The 20,126-nt window shown below is 44.7% G+C and overlaps 1 protein-coding gene across 6 annotated transcripts in view; it reads right to left on the reverse strand.

Annotated features, from left to right (window-relative positions):
• The window catches only part of nhsl2 (NHS-like 2), a 237,857-nt gene that overhangs the window by 68,561 nt on the left and 149,170 nt on the right, over positions 1–20,126 (reverse strand). For 4 of the 6 annotated variants that reach the window (XM_037759702.1, XM_037759703.1, XM_037759704.1 and 1 more), the window contains exon 2: positions 6,657–6,899. In XM_037759702.1, the coding sequence (XP_037615630.1) occupies positions 6,657–6,899 (243 nt within the window). Of the gene's footprint in view, positions 1–6,656; positions 7,999–20,126 lie in introns of those variants that run through there. The other 2 variants (XR_005205373.1, XM_037759701.1) reach the window with 1 other exon arrangement.

The following is a 20,126-nucleotide window of genomic DNA, read 5'->3' on the forward strand; positions in this document are numbered from 1 at the left end:
TAAACAAACTAACCGATCGAGGCAGCGGCAGACCAGCAACTCCTGTGTTCCTCCAGTTCAAATTACTGTTTCTGTGAATGGAGTCAAGTCTAGTCTTGAAGACCGAAATAATGGCTTCGGTCCCCCGTTGGAAAGGGTTGTCTGATGGCGAGGTAAAGCGGTGAAAATATTCCAAATATAGCTAACACTTCAAATGATATTGATTTCTTTAGGCTGAGTGGGCGTTTCATTTGAACAAAACAGATCAGAACACAGATAGACCCTCCCTTTAATAAAGTAGTTGTTTTAGCCCCAATTGTGAAATTGTGAATCATTTTTGTGACAGTGTTTTTGAGGGTTTTCAAAGGCAATGCAAAACAACATATTCTGTCATTTAGTTTGGAGGACTTGTTGAATGTAAGTGGTCAAAATCAGGACGAGACTGATTATAATTGAAGACTTGTGTGTTGATTTAAATTTGCTCATTAAAGTAAATTTGCACACGCAAATCCCAAACAGTCCCTCATGTGAAAACCATGCATGCTAATCGCTCTACGGTGGCGTATACTGGCCGGATCTCACTGTTGCCCACTTAGCAGCAACAGTGAAATAAATCTCACACAAATCTCGCTGGTGGAGGGGGGGGGGGGTGCTGAATCTCGGCAGAAAACGCAGCAGATCCGTCTAACACCGGAGGACGACAGCCAGCTTCATAAATATGGAGGGCAGAGTGTTGAGGAGCAGGAAGGAGTATGAATATTTTACCGAGTCGAGGCCACTGGGAGACTGATGGTGAGGATGGCCAGAGAGAGAGGAGAGAGTGCAGCTGGTTGCTTCAGTGTTATATAACACACACCCGAGCAGATGGACACACACAACACAAATGGACACTGGTGTACAAACTGAAAACATACACAGGGACACACATAAGGGACATGCTGTTCATGACTGTGGGAAGCACAACAACAAAGACACAGGCAGCACATGAAGACCGAAAAATGAACAGAAAGATGAATGACCACACATATTCTGTTACTCACACACACTCTCGTTGCTGTTGTCCACCCACGACTGCATTCATCCATCTTATTTTCATCATACACAAGATGCCAGCCCGTCTGAGACAATAACTGGCTTAATACACACACAAACACACATGCCGTATGAAGACGTGGCAGTGGAGAAAAAGAGACAGATAGAGATGTAGGAGACGACATACTGTACTGCATGAGCTAAACACTAAATAAACAGAGAGGGAGAGGAAGTGGAGGAAGAAAAACTCAATCAATAAAAATATAACGCCTCTCCAAAACCAATAAACACATAAACAGTAGCTTCCACAGAGTGGTCGCTTGTCCTCCCGGAGTCCACTCCAAAGAAATGACAATAAAAACAAACAACAATTTAAAATTGTGCCGAATCAATAAAACAAGAAAAGGCAAAACAGTCCCAACATAAAGATCAGAAAATAAGTGACCCTACGTATGAAAAGACGAACTAGTAGTACATATTAGTAGCTTCCAGTCAACTAATAACCAACTTTGAACATGATTGGCCACCATATGCTAGGGATGCACCGATACCACTTTTTTCAGGCGGAGTACAAGTACTTACATTTGAGTACTCGCCGATACAGAGTACCGATACGAGTACTTCTCTGTGCCTAAAGACCCTTGTTAACAGCCAGCTGGAGGGTGTGAGCGACAAACGGCAGGTTGGGGAGTCCCGCATACGAGGCGGTGCGCCGCAACCGGCTCTAGGTCGGCTTGGAAAGGCTCGGGCGAAGGTGGCTCGCGGCTTTACAGCGCCCCCCTCCCGGACCTCGCCCCCTGCTCCCGGTGCCGCAGCCCACGTAAAAGGCGCCGAGGGTCTGCAGCGATGTCAGCAACCCACCCGACCCGTCTTGAAACACGGACCAAGGAGTCTAACGCACGCGTGAGTCAGAGGGTGCAAGCAAAACCCCGTGGCGCAATGAAAGTGAGTGCCAGCTGAGGTGGGATCCCGGCATCGCAGGGTCGGGCACACCACCAGCCCGTCTCGCCCGCACCGACGGGGAGGTGGAGCGTGAGGACCCGAAAGATGGTGAGAAGAGGTTAACATCGCGCTGCTGTAAAGTGGCATCGGTGCCGTTGTATCGGAGCCGTTTTGCGAGTACGAGTACGAGTACATGAGCACAGTATCGGACCCGATACCCGACACTGGTATCGGTATCGATGCATCCCTAGTATATGCCATGTATATTTTCAAAATACGAGTTATTGCAAAGAGTCGTTAAGTAGAGTAGTGGTTCCCAACCTGGGGTCCGGGCCCCCTTTAGGGAGGCGTCAAAGATCATAGGGGGTGCGTCAGGATTTGTCTACTCTGACGTTGTCAAAATTTGATTTGCACACGTATAACTAAAATCATAATAACACACTAACAGGATGATTTACACAAAAGTCTGGATATAAAACTACTCAAAAAGATATATTCTTTTGCTACTTAGTAGGCCACATTCTGTTTAAAACCCGGTATTTGTGCACAGTTGCAGATAAAGATCAGGCTACACTTTTATTATTAGTATTATATTATTTGTGGAAAGTCCAGTGGCGGCTGCGTAGGATTGTTTCTGACTTGTGTGATCCAAACTTTTCCAATAACTCTAGAGTTGTAAAGTCCAAAAGTCAAAATGTATTGGAAAAAAAAGATAGATGTAATAATTACCAAAATTCACAACATGTTTTTATCTAACGAAATATTCTGATTCAATCCGTATTTGATGAAACAGAGGCCCACACCTGTATTAACGGGGCTTCAAGGGAAATAGGTTGGGAACCACTGAAGTAGAGTACGGATGACTACTTTAATAATTTGTTTCAGCACAGACAGACAGAGCAGGTACTGGAAGTCTGCTTGCTAATTAATCTCCCCAAACTAATTGAGTTTAACAACAATACATCAGCCTGATGGACAGCTGGCTAGCTAGCCTCATCTACCCAGCTACATGACTGAACAAGTCAAATCTGCACACTGTTCAGTCACCTCTCAAAATTCAACAATTGCAGATTAGTGTGACGAGGCTAGATTAGCCAGAGCCTTCTAGCATGTGATGTTACATGACGTGACAGTTCAACCCGACATCACGCCAAAGCGTGTAATACACCCGCCGATCTACCAGAGGATAGTGTGTCAGAGTAACGCTCTGCCTCGCCGAGGCGTGAATAGTAAATGTGTGTATGAACAACGCGTTCTCGTCCCAACTCGTTGACACTTTGTCAGACCCCTTGGCATCTCTTTTCCATCGCAGTAAACACATACTTAATGTTGTGAATTAAAAACAATTAGAACCACTTAATTAGGTTTAGGAAAAAACATCATGGTTTGCCTTAAAACTACTACGTTTGCACAGTGAAAATAACATTGACAGTTTTGAACACGGTACATAAACGAACAGCTAATTGTAAAGTGAAAGTGAAAATTAACGCATGGGACACAAGCAGTCTCCTGGATTAAAGCCTTTTGTTTGTTGGACCCATCCACCTCCCCTCCTGCCCGCCCGGTGTACCCTACGGTCTTTAAACTACGTCATCAAAACACTTTCCCTGAGTGTTGTTGGTTTCACCTGTAGTTAATGGAACGCCTTGTGCATCGTCATCGAAAGCCAACGGCGGTGACAAAGCGTTGGTGTTTGACGCCCTGCTAATGAGAACGGGCTGGTATGAAGATGCAGTACCAGCAGGGGGCAACAAAAACACTCGCTTAGGTTTAGGCTACAAAACCAGTTAGTTAGGTTGAGAAGAAACATCATGGTTGGCCTTAAAATAAGCACGTAAACTAAGTAAAATATGTACAGAAACAACATAACATCAGTACATAAAACACGTGACTTCCAAACAAAACACCGGTCTCCTGGTTGAAAGTCCTGTGTATGTTGGACCCATCCACCTCCCCTCCTAACCGCCATAAGGGGCCTTTTTCCCTTTTTATTTTACATCACTAGCTAAGAGCGTAGCATATTCACGCAGATGCACTTACCTACAGCAAGAAGGACGTTCTTATTACATGCTTTTGCCTTGCGCATTATTGTGTCATTCACACACCTTTTCGTGCAACCGAGCTGAACAGTTACAGTACCATCAACAGTGTACGGGACTATTGTGACTAAAGGCAGCTAATGTACCCGCCGATCATCTTACTTTTTGTTTGAAAATAAAATTTGTGTGTACTTGCAATAACTCGATAAATCAACATTTTTCAAGTTGTGCAAAAACGAAAAATAGACAATTTGACAGCCACTGCCTGTATTTTTTTTTTTTAGTCAATCCCACATACACTGTCCTAATACTGTCAGAACACCCAGAGCAGTATATAAGTAGTATATAATGTCAGGGTCTGAAATTAACTTTTTTCACTTCCTTCCACTGTGGCAGACAAGTATTTGTTTTTGTCTGCCACTCAGAAATTTTATCTGCCACTTTTGAAATCTCTGCATTAAATGAAGGAATAACATTTTAGATCTAATGTCATTCAATATTTGATATATTTAACACAAAAAACATTATATACACGGTAAATTACAGTGTTCCAATTACACCGTGGCTTCTGGGGGAGCCCTATTTTTTGGTGCAGGGAGGATACTGTACACAGTACTGTACTGTACTGCATTATGTTATTGTCATCTATAGTGGTTATTTGCATAAAAACATACAATTAAAATTATTATGATTATTTAAATATTTGATTTGATTAAAAAAATCTTTGCAAGCTGCTTAGAGCTAGTGTCATAATTCCCTCTGTATTATCTATTTAATATTGATGTGAAAACATCTTCAAACAACTGGATTTATTCAGGTTTCTCACCAAAACTACATTTTACAAGATTGAATTTGAACACATCATGATAACGTTGTAATTAACCTTCGCCCAATAGTCATTTTTCCTGAGCAGACTTTGAACGCATTATAATAATAACTTGATGGTACCTCCGTTAATGTTAGTAGCTCCGCTATTTAACCAAGCAGGACTGTGCTGCCCACCGGCTGCTAACAGGTAATGTTACTAACTCTCCTCCTGCTGATTTAAACACAGTTTTGTTGTTCACAGTGTAGAATAATCAGGGAAAAATAGGGTGCGTCCCCTCAGGTTTAGTAGCGCCACGTTGTTGAGCACTTATATTTTCTCTCCGCCGTGTCTCTGGTCCCAAACAAACTGAAACATGATACAGCGTGCTTACACGTCATTGTGCATGAGTAACTGTAGGAAAGCATCAATAAGAGGAATCGATAGTCACAGAGGCATGAGATGCCAAGAAAGCGGACGAACCGGTTCTCTGGTCTCATCTCTAGCGTTTTCCCTACCCGCCACTGCCAACAATTTACCCGAATTTGGCGTATGCGGCAGACCCGTATATAGTAGATAAACATAGAATAGAATTGAGTAGATCAGCCCCATTGTCACCGATACCTGATCCAGCTATTTGAGTCAGTATCGACCCGACATCCGATCTGGTATCGGTGCATCCCTAGGAAGCTGTGAGTCATGTGAATACCTTTGACTTTTGACCACCAAAATCTATCATCCTTAAGTCCAAGTGGACGTTTGTGCCAAAGTTGAAGAGATTCCCTCCAGGCGTTCCTGAGTTATCACGAGAATGGGATGGATGGACAAGCTGAAAACACTGAAGCATAAAAATGACGCCAGCCTTTAACTCTGAAAAAATATCAAATATCTCTGAAATCAATAGAATGGAAACACATGAACCGTGAAATGTAAATGTGTTAAGACGTTCATTTGTTCATTCATTCCCTCAGGTGTTTGTTCAAAGTTGCCATTCAGCCCCCTGCTGTTCATTCAGCTAAAAACCCACAGCGATCGTTTTAATGGAAGAGCCGGGCAAAGGGCGAGACAGCATGAGTCACAGAGAGAGAGAGAGAGAGAGAGAGAGAGAGGCAACTAGCAGAGAAACAGTATTACCTGAGAACAAATGGAAACCCTAGTTCCCTTGAGTGCTAATTTGCACACACACACACACACACACACACACACACACACACCCGGAGAGAGAGGTTGAACACCAGAATGACAGCGTTCCACCTTCAAAAACAAAAACAAAAGGCAGAGTTACGACCTCTGACGACTAACTACAATGTAAACAGACGTCTTTGAACGCCTCTTTACACACACACACACACACACACACACACACACACACACACATCAACAGTGTTCATCCTATCCAACACACATGCACAAAGTACTACCTTAAATAACAACGCTGCAAGGTGAATCCAACACACACCATCACCATCACCGTCCCTACGAGCTAACACACACACACACACACACACACCCTTCAGTAGAATATAAACACCAGATAGCGAGGGAAAACACACACACGCCCTCTCACACGTATGCATGCTAAAACACACACACACACACACACCTTTAAGGCGAGCGAGACACACACCCATATCAGCGCAGTCCAACGCCACACACGCATGTAAACACTCTCCCACCCGCCTCCGCTTCTGCCTCCACGCCTTTCCCACCCACTCAGCACACACACTCTCGCCCCCCCCCCCCCCCCCCCCCCTACACACACACACACACACTCTCTCTCACACACACACACACACGCACGCACGCCTTCAATCCATCCGTCCAATCCCTCCGTCTTTTCCCTTTCCATCCACCCTTACCTTGCAGCAGGCTCTGGAGGTTGAGCTGCGCCTGCTGGTGCAGCTCCTCGACACACTCCGGCCTGCTCCACGAGCCGAACACGTTCACGCTCTGTTGCCATGGAGACCTGAAGTGGGCCGCGCCGCCGCTGCTGCTGCTGCTGCCTCCTCCTCCTCCGCCGCCGCCGCTGCTGCTGCTGTGGTTGCCGTCGCCGTGGCTGCTGCCGCCGCGCCTGCCGCTCTCCGCCTCTAGACCGCTGGTGGCTGGAGGAAAGAGAGGGAGGAGGGAAAAAAAACGTTGAGAGGAAGTGATGGATGGAGGGAGGAGAAGTGAAATAAGGACGGGAAATAGGATTATTGAGGAAGGGAAAGGAGGAGAAAGGGAAGAAGAAGGACAAGAGAGGGATGAAATAAGGGGTGACAGGGATGATAGAGATGAAGGTGGATGGAGAGGAAGGGGAGATGAAAGATGAAGGCGGGAAAGGAGGGAAAGAGGAGGAGAGAGAGGGGGACAAAAGAGAGGAATGATGAAGATGAGGCAGAAAGAGAAAGAAAATATAGAGGAGAAAAGAAGGGATGGAGAGAGAGACGTAAATAAAAACGTATGAATTTGCATAACTAATACCCAGAGACGCAGATTACATAACGCAGTGTGTTGTCAGGGAGAACAAGGACCAAGGAAGAAAGGAAGGAGGGAGGGATAAAAAAGAAACAGGGATTAGGGAGAGAGGGATGGACGGGAAGAACAGATTTGGAGGGGTGAGAGGGAGCGCTTAATTAGGAGGGAAAAAGGAGTGGGAGGAAGAGGGAGATAGAGAGGGAAGCAGGGAGAAGGAGGGATTAGGGCAGGGAGGTATGAGAGGGAAAAAAGACAAATTGTGATTGTGGCATTAGGGAGAGAAAGAAGAACAAGAGTGGGAGGAGGTGGAGACATTTAAAGGGAGGAGAACAGAGGGATGAGGGCAGAAAGGAGGGAGGCTAAAAGACGTCGGCCCCTGTCACTATCAAACCTCAAACGCAAACAGACAATCAAAACAAATCAGTCGGAGCGATCGCAAATGGCCATTCAGCGTCAACATGAATGAGGCGCTGCTTTGAATCAGCGCTGATGAAACCGTTTGACACATCCAGCAGCTGATAGAACATGACGAACAAACGCAGGCAATCCCCACACGCGAGAGCAGTCGCATGGTGTCCGATGGAGCTGTTGAGGCTTTTAAAAGAAACTTTCTGTCACTGAAATTCATTATTAGCAGTAGTTCTGATGGTCACATGGTTAATCAAGGTCAAGTGAGAGGTCGTAGAGTAAGACACAGAAGATAAACAGCATTACTGCAAAAGTGAGATGAGAATTCGTCCACTTCCTAGTGAGAATTAGTCAACCTACTCGCTATTAACAAGTCTGCAGAATCACTATCGTCTTGCAAAAAAAAAAACATAAATGGGACTAAGGATGCACCGATACCGATACTCGTACTCACAAAACGACTCTGATACAACGGCACTGATACCACTGACGCTGACCTCTCTCATCATCTTTCGGGTCATATCGCACGCGCCAACGCTCCACCTCCCTGACGGTGCGGGCAAACGGGCCGGTGGTGCGCCCGACCCCGCAGGGCCAGGATCCCACCTCAAGCGGCACGGCCCTCACTTTCATTGCGCCACAGGGTTTTGCTTGCACCCTCTGACTCACGTGTGTGTTAGACTCCTTGGTCTGTGTTTCAAGACGGGTCGGGTGGGTTGCAGACATCACCGCAGACCCCTGATGCCCCTGGCCCTTTTCATGTGGGCCTAATCCCCGCCCTGGGGGCACGACGACGCGGTTGGGGCACACTAAGGACAGTCTTTGTACACGGCCCCAGGAAGCACCTTCGCCCCGAGCCTTTCCAGGCCGACCTAGAGCCGGTCGCGGCGCACCGCCTCGTATGCGGGACCCCCCAGCCTGCCGTGTGTCGCTCACACCCTCCAGCTGGCTGTTAACGAGTGTCTTTTGGCGCAGAGAAGTACTCGTATCGGTACTCGGTATCGGAGAGTACTCAAATGTAAGTACTTGTACTCGGTCTGAAAAAAGTGGTATCGGTGCATCCCTAGATGGGACACATTAGCTTCTTTTTAGGTGAAACCTGTTGGTCTGAAAAGTGAAGCCAATGCTGAAGAGCATTAAACCTGCACCAGCAGGGGGCGACTCCTCTGGTTGCTAAAAGAAGCGTGATTGTATAGAAGTCTATGAGAAAATGAGCCTACTTCCAGCTCCGCCTCTCCAGCAGTGCCCGACAGCAAGCCTGTGCATAACGCAGCCTCCAGATGCTTCCTCTCAGCCCTTTCAGACAGAGCAGATTGGATCTCAATGTGGACACAGGAGACACATATTGATACCAGGTGTAAACGCAATTCGGTTAAATCATATCTAGATTAGGGCTGTCAATCGATTCAAATATTTAATTATGCACATGATTGTCCATAGTTAATCGTAGGGAGATTTGTCAAGTATTTAATCCTCTTATCAATATGGGAGTGGGCAAATATGCTGCTTTATGCAAATGTCTGTATACATTTATTATTGAAAATCAATGAACACAAAACAATGACAGATATTGTCCAGAAACCATCACAGGTACTGCATTTAGCATAAAACAATATGCTCAAATCATAACATGGCAAACTGCATCCCAACATGGGTACCCATAGAACCCGTTTTCATTCCCATATGTGGAGGTCAGAGGTCAAGGGACCCCTTTGAAAATGGACATGACAGTTTTTCCTCGCCAAAATTTAGCGCAAGTTTGGAGCGTTATTTAACCTCCTTCTCACCAAGCTAGTATGACATGGTTGGTACCGATGGATTCACTAGGTTTTTTATTTCATATGAAACCAGTATCTTCACTAGATAGCTTTAAAAGTGAGCCTGCTACAACCTAAAAATCACAAGTTGCGTACATGCATCAAAGAAATTAGTGGCGTTAAAAGACATTTGCGTTAACGCGTTATTATCGTTTTAACTTTGACAGCCTTAATCTAGATACGATCTGGAAATGAGACACAATTTAATGCCATGTGTAAAGGGGGTCAATGGGTTCCACTTAAATGTCATGTCTCAAATAAGAGGACAGGATACTAATGTGCATGTACCTTCTGTTTTGTACAGTATAAATAAAATGGCTCTAAAAATAAACCTGAATAAGTTATCTAGGTACATTCAGGCCTCAATTTATTTTAACATTATATAATCTTCTACAGCACTTTTGGTAACAAAATAAAGGCAGGGTGAACTCTCCTTTACCCTGAGATAGATTTTCCTGTAACAGAAATGTAAATTTATCCATGTCAGTGTGTTCCTGAGCAAGACACTGACGCACCAACTACCACTCAGTAACCTGATTTGGTTGAGCTCCTCAGCTAAACGCCATAACTCTGAGGGGGGGGGGGGAATGCGGAGAAACTTCTTGATTTGAAGTTGGAAAAAAAAAAAGAGGTTAAAATTTTAAAGAACACTCCCGGCAGACAGACAGACGGTTATTCTGCTGCGAATCCAACCGGCACTATCGCGTCTTGTTTGCTCTGAAGCAGCCGTCTCCTCCTCACAAAAACCCGCCGTACGGTATGGAATCACAATTTCACCCTCCCAGCTACCGGCTTCATCTTCCTAAGCTGCTTTCACACAATCGTCTCCCACCAGAGAGAGAGTGCTACTGTTTATGATACAGACTTGCACGTCAGTTAGCATCAGCCGCAAGAGAAGAGAACAAAGGCAGTCATGCATGATTTATAACGTAACTGTAGCATAGACATATGTTCCCACCATGGAGCCTATGCTACTTCATTTGGAACCTTAAACACATTTATTTGGACTAAGTCTGCTGCACTTTCTTTCCCATTGTTTCTTTCTGAAGCTAATCTGTGTTTATGGGGTGTATGTATTGTGTTGTGAGCCTCGCTGCAAGCTAAATATCCCATTAGGGAACTTGAGTTTGAAGCCGAGGCTCACCCAGCAGATTATACTTTTTTTTCAGTCTGCAGTATTTTAAGCAGGGAAACAAACTTTTGCACCTACTTTACTGTATTTTTTTAGGACTATTTATTTTTGCCTGTATGCAAAATAACTTCCAACATACGTTCAAACATTAAGTTGAGCTGTTGTTGGCACTTTGAGAAATACAGGAAACTCCACTTTATCATTTAAAACAGGATCTGTGTATTTGAAATAGCATATTTAATGATAAACTTTAGGTGAATGAATTGTGCACAGATAGTAGTCTCAGCGACTCACATGACTCACAGGACTGACGACACTAACGACTCACTTGACTGGCGACTCACGTACCTCATGGCACTGATGACACTAACGACTCACTTGACTAGTGACTCACATGACTCACTGCACGGACGACACAAACGACTCAATTGACTAGCGACTCACGTAACTCACGGCATTGATGACACTAACGACTCACTTGACTAGCAACTCACATGACTCACTGCACTGACGACACTAACGATTCAATTGACTAGCGACTCACGGCACTGATGACACTAACGACTCACTTGACTAGCGACTCACATGACTCACTGCACTGACGACACTAACGACTCAATTGACTAGCGACTCACGGGACTGACGACACTAACGACTCACTTGACTAGCGACTCACATGACTCAGGGAACTGAGGACACTAACGACTCACTTGACTAGCGACTCACATGACTCACGGGACTGACGACACTAACGACTCACTTGACTAGCGACTCACGTGACTCACGGGACTGACGACACTAACGACTCACTTGACTAGCAACTCACGCTACTCACGGCAGTGATGACACTAACGACTCACTTGACAAGCGACTCACATGACTCACGGAACTGATGACACTAACGACTCACTTGACTAGCGACTCATATGACTCACGGGACTGGCGACACTAACAACTCACTTAACTAGCGATTCACGGATTGACAACACTAACGACTCACATGACTCACAGGACTGATGACACTAATGACTCACTTGACTAGTGACTCTCATGACTCACGGGATTGATGACACTAACGACTCACTTGACTAGCAACTCACGGGACTGGCGATACCGACGAGTCAACATGACTAACGACTCACAGGACTCACAGGACTGATGATACCGAAGACTCACGTGACAAAATAAGTCAACGTTACTTTTAGTTTCACACTGGACATGAACACCGATCTCCTGGTTGAAAGTCTTGTGTTAGTTTGACCCATCTACTCCCGCCCTGTGTGTCTCCTTTGCTCTTTACAATACGTCACTTGCTCCGACTATTGAATGAAGCCGTGGGTGGGCTTAAATTGGAGTTAGCTGAAAGCCTGGTTTGTCACATACTGTAGCTAAAGGGTGGGGCGCTGCCAAATCGGCGGTATTTCATGAGTTGGGAGTGAGTTCGGGTTGGTAACATAAGTAACGCAACGTACATAATGTAACGTACATAATGTAACATACATAACGTAACTCAACTTAACATAGGTAACGTAAATTACGTCGAAATTAACAAATAAACCTATTTTAAGGTTAACACGTGTTTAAAACTAAGACTGTTTCACTTTCACTTTTACAATGTGTGGTTAGGTGCAGTTTGCCCCATCTAAAGCATTAGAATGGCCGTGATAACACCTCATAACAGCCATTTAAATGGGCTGATAACATTCAAAATGGGTGCATCAGAAGGTTGCAGCGTCAGTTATTTATTGGGAATTTGGTCCTTTGATATCTTAAGCATACACAACAGACCTTCTGTCAGATGCTGGCTCACGCTTGAGCACTTTAAGTAACACTATATGTGATTGTGTAATAAAATAAGTATCATGCAGAGGTTAGATTCGGCACAATTCCTTACACTGTGTTCGGAGACAAATGGGTCACACAACCAAAAGGTCAGCGTAGTCTCAAGTTTTTCAAAGGTTACGCCCCGATTGTGGCTACTGGAGTACATGTTTCCTAACCTTTGCGACCTCCAGTAGATGGGGAAAATGAAAAATACTCCAACCACTGAGAGATAGTTTGTCCCTAAGAGATGTGATGTGGGGTTGAGTGCTCGTTGGGAACATCTTTTCAAACCACTGGCTTCCTTTTCTCATTGTTTACAATAAAAAACGGATGCACTCTTCAGATCGCTTCAGGGAACTGAAGAAATAAAATGTCCCAGCCTTAGTAAAAGCAAAGCACTTCAGGTTTTCTACAGCTACATAAAAATGGTGGAAGCAGATGATGTGTTCAAGTCTACAGTATAGTTTAATACGGGCAAAATGTCAAGACAAATTGTACATTTTTGAGATGGACTAAATTCTTTTTGCAACCTTTTGTGGTGCTTGTTTGTTTTTAGATGGATATTTGGAACAAATTAATATCAGAGTCATTTGTAACAAACGCCTGAAGGTGCTCTTTAATGTGATTTTGGATAAGATGATGACACAAAAGGTCAAAGGTTCTAAAAGTGTGTGATCAGTGGCCCTAAACTTCCCAGAGTGACAGTTGAAAGCATCTTGAAAACACATGTAGGCAAACTAAAATGGTTTCTTTAAAGTAATAGTTAAAGATACAGCTTAAATGTCAGCCGTGTGCCCTACCACAGATTGGAGGACACATATAGCTACTCTAGCTTCACAGTTGCTCAATCAATTATGGAGCTTTTGAAGATGTGGGACTTTAAAAAAGTGAAATATATGATCTTGTGTGGGTGAGAGTGTGCATCTGTGTTGTAGTGACTGTTAAGTAATATGTGTTTAAGTCACACAAGCCTCAGGAGGTTCTGAAAATGTGGCACAAATGACTGTAAATACACGATAAAGAGAGAGAGATGGAGGGAGCGTTAACTACATTAGTTACTGTCATACCTTTGAGACATCACTGTTTCTGTGACTGAGTGCTAAGAATTTCTCACTGTTTCTCACTGCACATCAACACAGCAAGGAGTCGTCGTCTATCTAACAAGGTTTTTCACAGACTGGAAGCCTCGCAGGATTCAGGCTCAAGTCCAAAAACACACCACCACTGCTGCAGTGCAATGGCAGATCATACGGTGCCATTAGAAACCAATAGGAAACCCCCACAAAGCTGGATGTCAGCAGGACATGAAGATTAAATGACAGGACTGTGGACTTTGTGTCGTACAGCTCCATGTCTCCTCCTCAACGCTACGTCTCTTCATCAGCCATGACAGCTAAGACATAAGAGGAAGACGACCTGGCACAAACCATAAAAGAAGACAGCCTGTCACTTCAGAAGGGAGAAAATTCAAAGTACCGTGTCTGTCAAGTCAAACTGAAGTTTCGGAAAATTAAGATTTATAAATATTAATAAATAGAAATTAATAAATAGAAATTAAGAAAATAATATAAATAGAAAAATAGAAAATAAATAAATCAGAAAGTAATTTGTAAATTAATAAGTCCAGTAGCAAAACTGAGTGCTCAGTGAGTAAAGCAGAGGGAGGGAAGTAATTAATCAAATTACGCCCGGAGTTTATAAAAGCAACACTCCTCAGTGCCACAGGGAAAAGGGTCCTGAAAATACAGCGGAGCGCTAAGCTAGCAGGACTTTCATTCAAACCAGGACTGCAATCTGCAGTAAAACTATGTGCGAAAAGAACATCTACAAAGTGTGAGAGGCAGCCGGTAAGGATACTGAATCACTTTGAGAGACTGTTTTCCTGGCGGAGATCACTATTGCTGGTGTTTTAGTCCGTCTGTTTGTGCCGGTGGTTGACTTTGTTTGTTTTGAGTGTCCGATGGATGATGCGGTGAGAGGCACGGTGAATTGTGGGGGCTTATGGGAACTGTAGTTTAGGATTGCTACGTGATTTGATATGAACTCAAAAGTAATTATGAAATATAAGATACTTTGTGCTTAATTAAATAATTAAAAATAGTAATTAAATAAAATAATATAATGCACATATGTATGTATATGTATATATGTATATGTGTGTGTGTATATATATATATTACCTTTATGTTAAGGCTTATTTGTATTTGATATGAGACATTTAATGGGAGTGTGTGTATTAACTTAAATAAGGAGTAATGAATTTTGCATAGTCTCTCTCTTTGTTCTTATTTATACTTATTTTGTAATAATATGAATATTTTCTTTTCTGTATTTTTTCTATTTGAAAGGTTTTTCACCTAACGCCTAATGGCTAATGGCAAATCACTAAAGTGAAATGAACCTGCAACTCAACCTAAAAATAAAGGAGAGATAAAGGAAAAGCTGTTTCATTGAGTGGATTCCAGTTAAAATCTTACAGTGGATGTTTCAGTCTCTTTCAAGTTTGGACAACGCACATATTTAAACAATAACTTGACAGTGAAAAACCGGGAGAACCGGGAAACTGGAGAGTCTGGAGACCCAGGAAAGGAATTCAGGAAGCTTTGAGCTGAAACAGCAGGAGCAATAACCTGGAATCTTGGGAAAAGAGGACAATCAAGTGGAAATAGCACAACACAAAAGCATCATTCAAAAGTCGTACTTACCTTCTCATCTGTAAAAAACCTACGGATTGAAAGAAAAATGGCCGATCAAACTGTTGAGAAATCAGTGGAGCAACTTAAAGAGGCGAGAACTACAGCAAAAAGATTATTTACTCGTCTGGTCAACAGCATTACCAGGACCTATAAGGACATGTCTGAAGATGAGCTCAGAGACAGTTTCAATAAACTCACAATAGTAGCCGAGGAAGTCATGGAAGCAAATGACGACATGGAGGCTGGTTTCATTGCAGAAATGGAGGCAGAGCTGGACACAGATGAAGAAGCTGTGTTAAGTGAACAGCAAAAAGTCGACCTAACAAGGACTGCAAATGAGTGTGACTTCAAACTAAGGAAGGTCAAAGGTCTGATTCAGGAGGCTCTTTGGGTCAACTTCGGGAATATTGAATTATCAACTGCACTCCAGGCAGCACAGACTGAGTGTGATCACGCCACCGCTGTGCGGCCCGATGGCAACCAGGAGGCGTATGACTTCATGCTGAACCACCTGGAAGGACTGGTAAAGAAAGCAAAGGAGGTGCATGGTCGCTGGAAAAGATGGATCCCACCAGGGAGTCAAAAGGACCTGCAGGGTCACTTAAGGGAGCTGGAACTCCTCCTCCCGAAGCTGGTTTCCAGGAAGGCCGACTTCATAAGGGCAAGGATAAAAGAGGATGCTGACAGGATACAGACAGCCGTGACCTCAAATTATCATGTACCAACCATTAAACTGAGACCGACGGCCCTTCCCAAGTTTACTGGAAACAAACGGGATTTCCACAGGTGGAAAAAGGACTGGGAAGCACTCCAGAGGCAGGGGGAGCCGACCGGATCAAGGGAGGTGAAAAAAATTCAATTACTGGACAGTTTGGATGACAAAATCACAAGAGACCTTCGCCTCATCACTTACAACACTGCAAGCGACATCTTTCGTGTCCTAGAAAACCGCTACGGCAATCAAATCGCTATTGCTATTGAAATAGTGGAGGAGTTACAAAGAATGCCAGCAGTCAGAAGTCATCAGCCACGGAAAATAGTGGAGTTGATTCAAGCTGTGGAGAAGGCGCTTCAAGATTTGACTGACCTTGGAGACACAGGTGCTATAAAAAATCCGCTGGTGACAAAGTCAATTGAAACTAAACTTCCAGAAAATCTAAAGAAAGAATGGCTTGTGTATGTCGCCGACAGGAGGAATGCTGTGGCACCAGAGAATCGGTTTGACAGTCTTTTGGCATTTCTCAAAGAGCAAGAAAGCATATATGAGCAGCTCGAGCAATTGAGGGATGAGGAGCCAAGTAGAAGAGAAACCAGGACTGAGCCAAGATATGCCAGAACCAAGACTACCAAGTCAAGTGATGACCACACAGGTTGCGTGGTCTGTGGTGATGGAAAGCACAATAAAAAGCTCTACTTTTGCAAACAGTTTCGAGGGCTAAAGCTTGCAGAGAAGAAAGCTGCAGTGAGAAAGTTGGGAGCGTGCAGAAGGTGTCTTGAAGTTCATGGTAACGGTTCATACTGCAAACCCTCCTTTCTGTGTAAAAGCCAAGACTGCAAAGATGAGCACACTCCTGAGCATCATTTCTATCTGTGCCCCAATGCTGAGACAAAGAAAAGCAACGGAGGTCAGAAAAAGAGCAGATTTGGTTCAGAAGAAGAGAAAGGCAGGAAGAAATATACGGAGGAGCAAGAAGAGTTCTTCAGCAAACTCCCACCAGAATTGGTAAAACAATGTCGGGATGTGTTTTCAAACACTGCATCAAGAGCCTTCAGAACTGTAAAAGAGCAACCGAGCCTTCTTGTGGAAAGTGGATTACAGGAGCTGCCAGTGATTATGATGCTCCTCGAGGTCACAGCCAATGCTGGACAGAAAATCGGGACATTAATTGACTTGGCTTCAGACACCAATTACATAACCCATAAGACTGCAAGCAGACTGAACCTCAGAAGTGAAGAAATCACTCTCGTCGTCCATGGAGTTGGAGGGATGAAGGTTCGTGTGGAGACAAAGCGGTACCTTCTAAGGGTCAGAGTAAAGACTCCCAAAGGCACCCTCAAATCACATCAAATGGTTTGTTATGGACTAGACAGCATTGCAAATGTCCACAAGAATGTGACACCAGAGCAACTGCACAAGTTCTTTCCAGATATACCGCTTGATGAACTTGTGAGACCCAGAGAAATAAATTTGCTCATAAGCCACAGAGAAGGTCAGCTAGCGCCTCAGAGAATCAGAGCAATTGGAGACCTTGTGCTGTGGGACGGACCACTGGGAAAGACAGTCGGTGGGACACATCCTGACCTTTTCGAGGAGCTCACTGTTTCAGCCCACATGTCCAAGACACATTTTGCAAGATCAATGAGAGCAGCAGCTGTAAAATACGAAGAGTTCACCGGCAGGGTCTCGGAGCAACATCCACCAAACCAACAGGTTGCCGCCAAGCTCCAGGAGTCAAGCACTCTAACCACCAACCGTAACTTCCTAGAATGGTGGAAGTGGGATAGTATTGGCGCAGCATGTGAGCCAAAATGCGGCGGTTGTCGTTGTGGAAACTGCCAGCCGGGAGGCAAAGAAATGACTCTAGCTGAGGAGAGGGAGCTCGAAGTAGTAAAAGAAGGCCTCACCTATGTCACAGAGGACCGCCACAGCAAGGAACCACATTGGCACGCCAGATATCCTTGGATAGAAGATCCAGCCTCCCTGCCAAACAATAAAAGGACAGTTGAGGCTACATTTCTCAGAACGGAGAAGCAGCTGGCCAAAGAACCTGAGTGGAAAGTTGCATATGCCGCTCAAGTGCATGACATGGTGGAACGAAGAGCTGCAGTGAAATTGTCAAAGGACACAATCCTCAACTGGAATGGACCAGTATGGTACGTGAGTCACCTTATCGCTCCTAACCCGCACTCGGTCACGACCCCAGTGAGACTCGTATGGAACAGCAGCCAAAAGTTCAGAGGCGTGAGCTTGAATGACCTGCTATTGAAAGGTCCAGATGTCCTCAACCAGATTCGTGCTGTCCTTCTCAGGTTCAGGGGTGGAGTACATGCTGCTCTGGGGGACATAAAGAAGATGTACAATTCAGTGTGGCTGGAGGACCGAGAAGTGCACTTGCATAGATTCCTCTGGCGAGATTCTGAGGATGAAAAGCTGGAAGAGTATGCAATCACAAGGGTAAACATTGGAGATAAACCAGCAGGGTGCATTGCACAGCTAGCAATGCGCGAAACTGCTAACCTCCCTCCTTTCACCCACCTAGAGGAGGAGCGGCAAGTACTCCTACAAGACAGCTATGTTGATGACATTCTCACATCTCACAACAACCTTGACCAGCTGAAAATCATCACAGAAAATGTGGAGCGGATCCTAAAAGCTGGAGGTTTCGATCTCAAGCCTTGGGTCTTTTCTGGGCAAAGTGGGAGGAGGGAGAGCAACGACAAGCTGAAAAAGACCAAAGCAAAGTCCATGGTCCTCCCAAACCAAATCCATGATGATGAAAGTAAAGCGCTCGGCCTAGGCTACATGGTAGAGGAAGACAAACTCCATGTCATGGTTGCAATCAATTTCTCAAGGAGAAAGAGAAAGATGAGACTTGGCCAAGACCTTATGCATGAGCAAGTAAGAGACCAGACGCCAAACCCCCTGACACGAAGAGAACTGCTCAGCCAAGTGTCAGGGCTGTATGACCCAGTTGGGCTAGTAACTCCTGCTAAGCAGAAGGGAGCTATACTGGTACGCAGAGCATTCCAAGAGGCAAAGAGCGAAAGCTGTCCGGTCAAAGACACATGGGACATAGCCCTCTCGGATGGCCTAAGGGAGGATGCAATTCAGCTCTTTGAAGAGTACATCCAACTTGGCAAAGTCACGTTCACCAGAGCACTAACTCCCCCATGCTTCATCGAGGAACCCTGGGCAATCACATTCTCTGATGGAAGTGAGCATGCCTATGGGGCAGTGATGTACCTAAGATGGAACTCAGACCAGGGCTCAATCGTCAGGCTGGTGGAGTCAAAGGCCAAATTAACTCCCTTGGACTGCAAAGGTGATGCTGTCAAGGCAGAGATGTGCGGAGCAGTGTTTGCCTCACGGCTGAAAAAGTATTTTGAGTTGCACAGCCAAATCCAAGCTGGGAGGTGGTACCATTTCATTGATAGCCAAACAGTCCTTGGTGCTGTACAGCGGGAAAGCTATGGATATCAAACATTCTTTGCAAATCGGATCGGAGAGATTCAGAACAGCACAAAGATTCAAGACTGGTGGTGGATTCCTGGCCCACAGAACATTGCTGATATAATCACCAGAGGAGGTAGACCTCAAGACCTGGATGAAGACTCAGAGTGGCAAAACGGGCCAAAGTTTCTGAGTTTGCCACTGGATGATTGGCCAATCAAATCAGCTAAAGAACTAGCAGCCAATGCCAGAGAAAGCATCAACAGGTTGCAAAAGAAGGCTTTTGTTGCTGTGCTGACAAGAACCAAAGCAAAGAAACAAGAATCAAAACCAGATCAGAACCAAGTGCAAACCAAGCAAAAGAGACCACCTGCAGAGTCTGCAGCAATCCGAAGCCTTGTGGACATCAAGCGGTTCAGTGATCTAACCCGACTGGTCAAAACAATTGCTTGGATCTGGAGAGCAGCAAGAAAGTTCATTGGACAAAAAAGTCAAGCCATGAACAGTCCAAAGTGGGAGGCAGTGTCTTTATCAGGAGTCATCTCCTTAAGAGAAAGAGAGGACGCCCTAAGAGACATTTTTCTTGCAGCACAAGATGGCGCAACCTTCCCAAGCACTACCACAGACAGACTGGTAGTATACAAAGACAAAGAGTCTGGGCTTTTGGTTTGCGGCGGCCGAGTACAAATCTTCAAAGAAGATCAAGTTGGTGTCCCCATCTTGCCCTATGACGCCTGGGTGTCAACGCTGTTAGCTCGGGAGGCCCACAATATGAGTCATGACGGAGTGGCTGGAACCTTACTCAAGATGAGAAGGAGGGCATG

Source organism: Sebastes umbrosus, chromosome 22, assembly GCF_015220745.1.
Source record: "Sebastes umbrosus isolate fSebUmb1 chromosome 22, fSebUmb1.pri, whole genome shotgun sequence".
In the NCBI taxonomy this organism is placed as follows: domain Eukaryota; kingdom Metazoa; phylum Chordata; class Actinopteri; order Perciformes; family Sebastidae; genus Sebastes; species Sebastes umbrosus.